This window comes from Microtus oregoni, unplaced genomic scaffold (genome assembly GCF_018167655.1).
Source record: "Microtus oregoni isolate MIOR12 unplaced genomic scaffold, Mior012 000009F_ref0000495, whole genome shotgun sequence".
Taxonomy (NCBI): domain Eukaryota; kingdom Metazoa; phylum Chordata; class Mammalia; order Rodentia; family Cricetidae; genus Microtus; species Microtus oregoni.
Window position 1 is genome coordinate 51,103,387 of NW_024543068.1, and position 12,065 is coordinate 51,115,451.

The window sequence follows — 12,065 nt, forward strand, 5'->3', positions numbered from 1 at the left end:
TTTTGAGCTTGACAGGTGATTACAGTTAAGAGGTTGTAAGAATCTCAGAAGATAATTTGTACTTTGGACTTTGACACATTGCTGAGACTGTGATAGGCTAGGGGACTTTTGAATTTTCTCTAAATAAATTTTATGTTAAGATATTGTTAAAAGCTTTTGGGGGACAAGGAGTGCAATGTGGATATTTAAATGTAATTTCCCCTCATAATCTCACAGAGAGTGTTACTATTAGGAAGTATGAATTGTTGAAGTGGGTATGGCCTTGTTGGAGAAAGTGTGTCAGTGTGGGGTGGGCTTTGAGGTTTCCTATGCTCAGGATATCACTGTTTCAATTAAGTTCGGTTGCCTTCAAGATGTAACACTCTCAGCTCCAGCACCATGTCTGCCTTCATGCATACTTGCTCCCCATCATGATGGTAAAGAACTGAACCTCTGAAACTGTAAGCAAGCCATCTCAATCAAATGTTTACTTTATAAGAGTTGCTCTGGTGATGATGTCTCCTAGAGCATTAGAAACTGTCAGTAAGATACCACATAATTGGATCCCTAGGTACAAAGGTCTTGATCCCAACTAAGGCAGGGCTGCTGATCCAGGGCCTCTAATGGAAAGCAAATGAGAATGTTCTCACGATCTTTCAAATGAAGGGAGTGTCTGGTGCAGAATGAATGATACACAAGTGAATGGTTAACACTTTTATTTCAAAAACCAAGATTTGTACATAACACTTTCTGAGAAAATAATTAAGATACTTTAATTAAACAAACCCTATGTTTCAGACACTATAAGAATATATAGAAAGGTTCATATGAGAATTTACTCAAATTTTCAAACACAATGCAACTCAATTGGCTGGTTTAAGGGTGTGATTTCTGTCTTTCACAGAATGAAGACTTTTCTGAGATTTATTTATTCATTTTTATTAAATTCCACATCCTTGATATACTTTACAAGGGCTTTATCTTTTAATGTGGAATATAGGTTATGCATTGATTAATTCTTCAAGGGTTAATTGTGCCATAAACAGTGTACTTTTCTTTTTAGAACCAACAGAAACCAAATAACACTAGCAGAGAAAGGAAAGGAACCACCAAAAAGTCCTGTGTTGTTTGAGTAGCATAGACAGTCTCAGACTCAATCAGTTTCTGCCCTGAAAACTGTACTTGCCCCCAGTCCCTGAAAGCAGACAGTTGAACAAACTGGGGTGTGTGTGTATGAATCCTTAGAGCTCAGTATTTTACACGTTTGCCTTCGGGAGAGTGTCTTAGGCTGAATAGCTAACCGATTATATTAGAATGAACACAGTCGCATAACCATTAAAGGACAAAGATTTTCCCTCTATTACAAAAACCTGATTATCACTTTTCACATCAATTACATATGATACACACATGGTAGGAAGTGAGAAAACACACATGTGACCTTTGAAATTCTGGTTCCATATAGGAAGCACCTTCCTGTTTCCTGAAAGAGTGCATCTCTAGGTTAACACTAGGGTCTGTCTTCTTTCAGTAACAACTTGGTATATGGCAGTGTTTAGCAGGGTATGAAACTCCATTCGTGAGATCCTCTGTCCCTTGTAAGTTAGTGCAGTATTCGTTTTCACACCACTCCACTTAAACCTCATCACTACAATGCCTACTACAGTTAAAGAGGTTGACTCAACACCTCCAACACACACGCGCCTGCAAGAAAAGCTTCCATTTGGTAAAGCTAACACTCATTATTCATTATTTTAATATGCCATAGAACTTTCCATTTAGAATTTTCCCTAAAATATATATTCTTCTCATGAAGCTGTCATAAAAAAAGAAGAGAATATCTTCTCTTATTTCAAAATCATCAAAGTAGATTTTAAAAAACTACTTTCCAAATCCCAGGAGTAGTGTACTCAAAGGGCAAGCACATCATTTATCTAAAAAAAAAACAAATGAGTTTAGAAAAGTCAAATTTGATTCATTTCTGAAGATTGATCAGTGTTACCCATGAATCCAATGCTGCACTGAAAAGTAGTGCCTGTAAGCCTGGCAGAGCCCACTCTTTCAGATCCTAACATCCTACAGGCCGGTTCTTATAATTCTCTACAGTCGTTTCCCAGTGCAAAGATGCTTCAAATTGTTGAGAAGCTGCTGCTGCCCGAGTGCCCTTCTGAACATAAAGTATTCTGTGAATTCAGAATAAAATTTTGGCCCAAGGTCTGCTTGCCCATTTATAGAAAAACTCAACAATCTGTGTAAAAGTGTTTGTTCCCTGTAATCATAGATGCACAGCAGCATGGGTAAGTTATGTGGCATTAGGGCAGCAATGCGTTTGTGGTTGTTTTGAGCATTATTTTGGTCTAGATTACTGTTCTGCTGAATAACTATTTTATTATTACTATGTCAGGACAACTGATTGCGGTACTGAATTTGTAATTTTAATCATTATTTTCCTGGGAAAGCTAAATTATGTCTGCATTCTATTCAAAAGCTTTTATTTTTAAAGCAATTAAAGTTATTGTTGATTGGTATTTAGCATCCAATGTTCCTGGAATACTAAAGGAATACACTTTATACATAATCTTCCATTACAGAACATTGCTTGAGAGCAGCTATTTGATACAACAGCATTCACTTGAGTTTTCAAACCAAAGAACTAAAATTACAGTAATTTCACTTGAAATCAATAAATCCATGCACAGGGATATGTTCAACAGAATCACTAACTGTTATTTGTTATTCAAAGATGAATGAATCAATAGAAAAATAGAACTGATAAATCATTAGCACTTTAACGCAGAGCAGAGAGGAAAGCTGATAAATCATGCATTTCAAGCACACGTTTCCCTGATGGTGTGTTTGAAAACATAAACGTGCAGTGATGGGACAATGGTCAGTGTGACTGAACTACACTGAGGCTGTCAGAAGTACTCCATTTCATAGGAGAGCCTCAAATAAACACTATGGGAAGTAATTGTTCCACAATTTCTTTAAACAACCGGGACCCAAACCATGCCATGAACACCTTAAAGAGTGATCTAGGCCATTATTTCCAACATTTGAAATGTCATAGAGATGCGATTGGAGTGACCCAGTAGTAAGGGGCTAATTGCATGCATGATTTGCTTCCATGAGCTCAACATCATTGCAGGTAGCAATTTACCCAAGAAGGGAGCTGATGCAGTCATTTACCTTCTTGAAGTACACTTAGCAGACCCATTAAAAATTAGAGTCGTATTTGGCAGGGGGACCAAATAGCCATGAAATTGGCTATTGAGCTTTGTTCATGTTGTATAATTTACTGTTTTTGAATGGTGAACATTTTAAATACAACAAGTGGGTAACTCACTCTTTTCCAACATTTTGCTTTTCACAAACTCAGAAGAACTACTATTTTCTGATTCTTTGGTGGGAAACAGGTTCATTAGGCACATAGTTTAAAACATCTATTTGGCTACTTAGTGTGATAATACATCTGTGTCTAGATTCTCATGCAGAAACGACTAAGGCTTTTTATATTATCACAGTTACTGCCAGTAATGTATTTTCACTCATTTTATTGGAATTAAAAACAAAGCTAAACAAAAAAAAACGCTATTCTCTATTTTTTAGTTCATGAAAAATCTTATGCCTGATATTTTAATGTCCATTCAGAAGAGTAAAGATGTTGAAGATACAGCATGGTATCATAGCAACTACTTAATAAAATCTCTGATTTAAGCTTCTCCTTGAGTCACAGGTCTAATACCATGAATACACTCACTAATTATAGCAGGGCAAGGGATGGCAGTTTTGCACGTTGGATCATTGCAGCCTACGTATTAGTGCTTGCCGACGACAGCAATTACATAAAGAATTTTTTATTTTCCATCATATTTCTTTAATCTCTCACAGGTTTTCCCTCACAGTTTATAAATGGGACGGGGCTAAGATGTGAGTGGGAGACAGAAAAACCTATGGGAATGCATGCAACTAAAGTATGCAGTCTCACATAATATTCACTCCCACTTGTTCATGCAAAGATGCCTATAAAAACAGAGACAATAAGTTTTCTAATAGCCAAATTGTGCATCAACTCGACAGAAACTGTTAATTCCATGGTCAGAGCAGAAGACTTGAAATGACTCAGTGTTTCATGGCCTGTACTATTTAAATTTCTCTTGATAGAGGGTTACTCCTTGCTTCGGTTTCTTCTCCTTTTGATGAGTGAGCAGAACAACCCAGTTTTGGGAGGAGGGCCCATCAGCATTGGGGCTTGGTTCTTGTGTGTAATTCTTATCTAGGAAAGAGGAAGACAGAGGAAGAGTGTTATGAGGATAAAATGCCAAGTTCTGGGGAACTCTGCAGCTATACTTCATGAGTAACAAAAATAACACAAGGTTAAAACTCCATTTCAGAGTTTCAAGATTTCAAAGATATTTTAAGGATGGCTAGGATATACATTTCAGTGATACCCAAATGCTAACCCAAAGGAAAAATTAGTTGAAGTCACAATTTCAATATGGTCTTACGTCTAACCTCACACGTCCTACAGTCTCCCAGAGCTTTTGCTTCAGACTGCACGATTACCCAGTGTCATTTCTTCAACATCAGTCATGTATTATTGAAACAGGAAAAGATATGCCATTACTGCATCAAGAGTCCTGACCATGGCCCAGCAATAGGAGCTGCTTAACATTAGGCAAGCCTTATTTATCTTTTTAATCAGATTGTTTCTCTCTTTCAACACGAGCTGCAAGGCTTCATTTCCAAACAATCATTAGAAATGAAAGTCAAAAGTTAACATGCATGAAAGGTCAGAAATGATCTTTCTAATTTGTTAATTAATTGGTAATACAATAGAATCAGACGCCGAGAAGCCGCAGACACTCAGAGGCACTGTTCTAAAGCGACTCATGTTGATTTCTGTGATATGAAACTACGAATCACCTTAAATGAGACAACCTTAAAGTAGATTATGTCTGCAATTTTCTCTAATTCAACTCTAAATTAGAGAAGACATTTTATGAATATATGCTATGCTCAAAGCTAATTGAAAGCAATTATCAAAGTGGCATTTTGTCTGTGACTTTAAGATACATTGTAAGATAATAAATGATTCTCATTATGTAATAAAAAGGTCACATCTTGCCTTTGGGCTACTGACGCTACGAGCTTTTCAAAAGCAATCTGAGACATTTTCTTTAGCGAACTGCGACTAATGCAAGAGCCATCACTTATTAAATATCAGTTGTCACCTGCGCAGCATCCGCACCAGAGATGAGTATTCCTTTCAAAAAGAAACAGCACCTCATTAAAAAACTGAAAAAATATATCTCCGAAAGTGCATACCTGACATTTTCAGGTTAAAATAAATCTCCTTAACTTGTCATTCACTAATAGCAATGAAGCAAAGAAAATAGATGTTTGTCATGGGAATCACATCATTAAATCAGCATTAGGACTTTTGGGAAATGAAAATTCACATTCTAGAAAGATACTTAAAAAACTGAATGAACAAAAAACTTTAAACATGTTGGAGGCAGACTTTGCTAGAAAAATACAACTATTTTAATTATCATATTTGTAAAGGCCAATAGAATAAGCAAGGCCAAAACTCTCTGGATGCTGAGTCTATCTTATTTTTGTTGTTTGTTATGAAGTAAAAAATTGATTGCTGTCAGTTCATATGTCAATATTCCCACGACATATGCAGATTACAAATGATCTCTACCAAACTTTTCCTATTTTAGGTTTCTCCCACACTGAATCATTTTTTAATTTGTTCTTTTTAGTCATGTATGTATGTATGTATGTATGTATCATCTATCTATCTATCTATCTATCTATCTATCTATCTATCTATCTATCTATCAATCATTCTATCTACCTATTTTACATCCTGGCCACCATTGCCCTTCCCTCCTTTTTTCCCTGCTCCCCTAACTCCCCTGTGTTCGCACCCACCAATCCATTCCTCCTCCATTTCTGTTTACGATAGGGAGGTCACCCATGAATATCAACATGGCATACATGACAATACATGCCATACATGACAATACATGATAATACATAGTAATACATGACAATACACGACATATCAAATTGCAGTATGACTGAGTACCTCCTCATGTATTAAGGCTGGGCGAGGTGACCCAGGATGAAGACTCGGGTCCCTAAAGCCAGTAAAAGAGTAGAACACATTCTCTATTCCCACTGTTAGGAGTCCCCCAAGAGAACTAAGTGACAAAATTATAACATATATGCAGAGGGCCACAGTTAGTTCCATGTAGGCTCCCTCGTTATCAGTTCATTCTCTGGGATCCCCTATGATCTCAGGTTAGTTGATTCTGTGAGATTTATTGTGGAGTCCTTGCTCCCTCTGGCTTCTACAACCTTTTCTCTCCTCTTCTGCAGGATTCTCCAGTCTCAACCTAGTTTGGCTGTGGGTCTGCACCTGTTTCAATCAGTTACTGGATTAAGCCTTTCTGAAGACAGTTGGTCTAGGCACAAATCTATGCATATAGCACAATATCAATAGGCATCATTACATTGACTTTTTTCCCCTCTAGTCCTGTTTGGTTTTATCCTAGGTCTCTGGATCATCCAGACTATGGGACCTGTGTGTTAGGCATTGTCAGGGGTGGCACTGGGTTTTAGTCTGAACAGGCCATTGGTAAGTCACTCCTTCAATTTCTAGGCCACCCTTACCCCAGCACATCCCATAAGCAGGACAGACTATAGGTCGAACGTTCTGTGGCAGGGTTGGTTTCTCTCTCCCTCCACTTGAAGTCTTTCCTGGTCACAGGAGATGGTCAGTTCAGGCTATAGCTATGACCATCCCTGTAGATTTCTGGAAGATTCCCTTGCTAGCCAGGTTTTTACTGACCCTGAGATGCCCTCCCCCTTCCAGTAGGTCTTTTCAGTACTCTTCACCCTAGTCTGCTCCTCCCAACCTGATTGCGTGTTCCCATACCTGCCTGCACTCAGTTCACTCAAAAAATCTCTTATATTTCCCTTTCCAAGGGAGATCCCCATGTCCTTTTTGAGGCTTTCATGTTACCTAGCCTGAGAGGCTGAGGCAGAAGGAATATGGCTACATTCAGTCTCAAATAGACAGCAAAAGCCAAACCAAACTAAAGCAACCAATCAACCCACTGACCAACACACAAAAAAGAAAGCCATTTCCACTGATTTGAGTATGATGGTGGTGGTAAAATATGCCTGTAATTCCAGCCCTCAGGAAGCTAAGACAGGGAGACAGCCTGCTAGAACCAGTTTCACACACCAAAAAGAAATAGAAAATTTCGTTTAGAAACTTGGAGGTAGGAGGAGACCGAGTGGGAGAGGGAGAGGGAAAGAGTTCAAATGCAGTTACTCTCTAACTGGGAACAACATCCCTACTGAATACCACTTGCTAGAAAATGAAAGCCACAGTATCAGAAATGGGTTATTTCTTTTTATTATTGGCCAGGGTTCCCAGACAACCCCACCCCCCTGCAAATATTATAAGACATTGCCATTCTTTTGGGCTACCTTCCAGAACTTGATAAGTCCTCACATAAATGAGTCATAAATTAAGAATAGCAGCACATAGTACATAGTTTCTACATGGAGACTAAAATTTTTATTGCACATTAGCAAAAATGCATAAAGATGTACTGAGATTTATTGTGGCAGGGTTTCTGTGTATTGCTTTGCATGATGCTGTTGAATGCTGCTTCGTTCGATCACCTCTTTGAGTTGACCTCAATTTAAACTCATTCATATACAAATAAGCAATGCTATAGAAAAGGAGAGAATTGAAGAATTATTTCATAAAGGTGACAGAATAAGGAGTTTATACGTTCCTGTGTTCAGAACAGAAGGTGAATGAGGTCTCTTCACCTTAGGCATTGGTGCTTTTCTTGAAAAATTTACTGATACCTAAGTACAATAATAGAGGACAGGACAGTTCTTTTGAAAATTTATTACTAAATATCATTTGGCTCAGGTCTTTGTTAAGTATTTACCTGGTTTCCTGTCACCCAGCATCAAATATTTCCACCTACCATTATTATGAAAGGTAGAATTTACCTTGTTTTTGTAGTCTGAACACAGGCTACTCAGCATGCTTTACTTTGAGTCATATCTGTTTATCTAAATTCTTTTTTAAACTGTTTTTATTGAACTACGTGCTTTTCTCCACTCTCCTCTCTTCCTCTTCCTACCCTTCTACTCTCTTTCATGATCCATACCCTCCTCAATTCACTCAGTAGATCTTATCTTTTTCTACTTCCTATTTAGATCCACATATGTCTCTTTTATCTATTTATCTAAATTCTTAAGGCATTCTGATAAGACTGGAAGAGAGACAAGCTTTATTTCTTAAAGGAACTCTCCTATTGCAAGAGGTTCAATCTGGAACATCTCAAAAGGCATTAAATGTTTTCTCAGTAACGTGGTGGTGTTGGGATGCAGTGGAATTTTTGAAGGTGGGGTCTTGTAGGAGGAAGCTAGGTCATTGAGGGTGTGTTGTTGAGCTGACATTGAAACATATGATCCTTTCTCTCTTTTTTGTTTAAGGCCTGCTTTCCCCTCCTGGTGTTAGCTCCATTGTGTTCTGTACTATCACAGACTCAACAATTGGACCATGGGCTATAGCTTCTGAAGCTGTAAACCTTTTCTCCATATATTTTATTTCTCTTGAGTATTTTATCAAACTGAAAGAAAGCTGGTTAGCATATCCACTTTGAGAAGACTAATTCTTTCTGTGATTTTTACTATTTCCTTTATCTGATTTTGTTCTCATCCTTCCTAAGATGGATGTATCAACATTCTTATGTTAAAGGCCAAATAAAACTTGGTTTTTGTAATCTGAATAATACATTTATTTCTAAGTTCAAGAGCATAATTTGAGGACTGATCCTTCCTGACTTCCCCTTACTATTTATCCCTTCTTTCCCTTTCTACCAGCTACATTCCTGGAAAGCTCCTCCTTTCCGACGACAATTGCAAATGTGAGACAGTGGAGTGTTGCATGTGTGTTGTGCATTGGGCTGCAGAGATGCTGTCAGGAAACAATTTGCCATGGTGGAAGCTGCATTTCTTTTTCATCAACATAGTTAAGGATTGGGTAGCAGATTCGAGGCACGGCAATCAGAAGGCCAGGCAAGATAGTGATCCATTCAAGAAGTAAACTAGACTTTAGTTATGGGCGTGCCAAACTGAACTCGGCAGGGCAGAGTCAACAGAAGAGGAGGAGGCATAGCCTGTGCTATATGGTGATTTGGTTGTGCTGGTCTTTGGAAAAGGAGAATGCTTTTAAGTCTTCTGTGCCTCTAACCTCGAATTGCTATGTGTGACATTATAGAAAGAGAGGTACTTTGTGGCATCGGTGACAGCTGGGAAGCTGGTGATGTCAGTGTTGAGTATGACACTCTGAAGGAGAGGTTCAACGTCTTTGGATTTGTGGGTATGGAGTTCAGAAGGAATATGCAAATTTAATGTGCCCATAATAATGTGAGAATAGATTCCTGACAACGTAGCAAGTGTGAAATGTATATATATGATTTTTTTAACAGGTTAGTATTGGCATTTCAGATTGAAGCAAGAGAATGCCATCCCGTGACAGACGTAACTACAATACACAAGAGAAGGAGGAGTAAACACTAAAAGGAAGTGTGATCCTATTCTAATCTGCCTTCAGTGTGAGCTAGTCCTTACTTTTACATAGTATGTAACTTCCAAAGCACATGTGCTTGAAGGGCTTGCATGCTGAAATTCCTTACAATGGTCTGGGTATAATATATGTAAGCTAGTAAAATGTTTAACCTAATTTGAAATATTTAAATTCTGCTTGAGAGCTGTATGTTGCAGGATGTTTAAGCAGATGTCCACACAATCGTGAGGATGGCAAATGCCCATGCTTCTGTGAAGGGCTACATGGTGCTTTTGGCTTTGTGAGCTCTGTGGTCTTCATCTGCTCCACTCAACATTGCTGCTGTAGCTCAGCGTAGTTTTTGGACTATATGAAAATCAATGAGTGTGACTGCTCCAATAAAAATTTATTTATGGAAACTAAAATTTAAATTTCATAAAATTTTCACATTATGAAACATTACTCTTTTATATTTTTTCCCTTACCATTTAAAGATGTGAGAACCATTCTTATAGGCAGCTATATTAAACATAGGCATAATTTAGTGACCTTTGATACAATTAAGTTCTATATTGAAAAAAAACAATGCTGAACTATGAGTTACAAAGTGAAACCTTTTTAAATTTAAAAATATGTTATTTAAAATGATCAATGGTTGTGTGATGAAAATAACTTTTAGTGGTTTATCTTTGCTGTACTAAGTGCCACCATTCAGAATTTCTTTAGTCAAAAGTTTTCAGTTGGAACATATGCTAGTAGTCCTCAGGTTTGATAATATACACATTGATTATGTTTGGTTTCATTGAATAATGTCTTTAATTGATGCTCATGGCTCTATACTAGGTTAAGCATAATAACACTGTGGTTCTTAAGATTTAGCTCAGCAGACAGCAGTTTCCTTTATAAATAGTCTCGCCAAGTCTAGCCAAAAGTTTCTTTCCTTGCTTCATCTCTTTAGGAATTTATTATCACTGAGTTTATTCCTCTGCCTTAGAAATGTATGGAGTGTCCAAAGCAAAGGAAATAACATAAAATATCTGTCAGGAGAGCTTAATTTCTCAATTATCTGACACAGTAAACGTTACCTAGTTTGATTTTGGAATAAGATTGTATCCTTCCAACAATGGAAACTCTTCTAAATTCAAGCATGCAAAGAAGCCACATGACAGTGGTGGGGAACGTGACTATAAAATGTTTAGGTCCATAGATGCCAAAAGAGAGAAGATAGACAGACAGACAGACAGACAGACAGAAAGATTGAGGGAGGGATGGCAGGAGAGACAAAGCAATGAAACAACAACTTTCTAAAATATCTTCCCAGCTTCCTCATGCTTTCATTTTCTGGAATGATGACAATTTCCAAATTTAATGTTCTCTTTAATAGCATCATATTCAAAGAAGTCAGTGCAAAAATTTAAAACAAAATTTCTCAAAAATGAAGTTGCGGGTCTTCCTTTCTAATGTAATTCACAGGAATTTTAAAATATATATGAAAAAAGAAACATTTTTTTTTTCTGATGACAATGAGCTGAAGGATAGTTACATACCTCATACCTGGATTTGAAATCTCTTTTATGATATAAATTTGTTCATCATTCAAAAATATTTTATACCTTTAATTGTTTTCCAGGAAGGTCAAAGATATTTTTAAAGCATTTTTATTATTCCAGTGTCACTAGTGAGAATTATATTGATGTTTATTCCAGGAATTTTCAAATCCATATTCTTATGAGAAAACACTACTAACAACAGGATAGAAAAAAAATAACACAGAAAACTTCCCTCTCCTAACTGTAATAAAAATACATTCACAATTCATTTCTCATGAATATACTTCATCTCAAAATTCCTGTATGGTCCTTATCATCTAGTAAATCCAAAGAAAAGCAAGCACACAAACCAACCAACCAACAAACAACATGGACTCCAAGACATAAAGTAAATTCTGAGCTTGCCATGGTCACTAGATCCAACCAGTTTTTGAATTCTGGTCAACGGAAGCTCGAATATAACCAGCAAGTATCATATGATGCTATAGAGGTTGTCTATGTGACAACTAATAGTAGCTATTATTTTCAGCAGCAATTTCTTAATACTTTTAATGTAATCATTTGTTTTCCAGTGAAAAACACATTCTGACAACCTTTCAAGGATAAAAATGTCCAAATTCCTTAGCTGTCACTGAGACACTGCATAGTATGGTTACCTGCTTTCATTCCGGTGTCTGGGGGTACCCCTACCACGTGCTAGTTCACCTTATGCAAAAGGAATATGAGAAAAATAGAACTGTGGGGAACTGGCTAATTATTAAAAGCATTTTTTTTGAACCTACAGTTTTCAGTTCCTAAACTCAGTCATGCCCTTGCCCATGATGGGAATGATCAGAAAATCTCAGCCTTTAATGTTAAGGCTCCTAGAGTTAATACAATTTTGACATCCCATCTGTTCCAGAACGTCAGTTGAATGATGT

General features: G+C 37.2%; 1 protein-coding gene across 10 annotated transcripts in view; it reads right to left on the reverse strand.

The window, feature by feature from the left end:
• Positions 1-686: 686 nt before the first annotated feature.
• The window catches only part of Dgkb (diacylglycerol kinase beta), a 600,883-nt gene continuing 589,504 nt past the window's right edge, over positions 687-12,065 (reverse strand). For all 10 annotated transcript variants that reach the window (XM_041658354.1, XM_041658352.1, XM_041658353.1 and 7 more), the window contains one exon: positions 687-4,255. In XM_041658354.1, the coding sequence (XP_041514288.1) occupies positions 4,148-4,255 (108 nt within the window). In that variant the 3' untranslated portion in view covers positions 687-4,147. The remainder of the gene's footprint in view (positions 4,256-12,065) is intronic.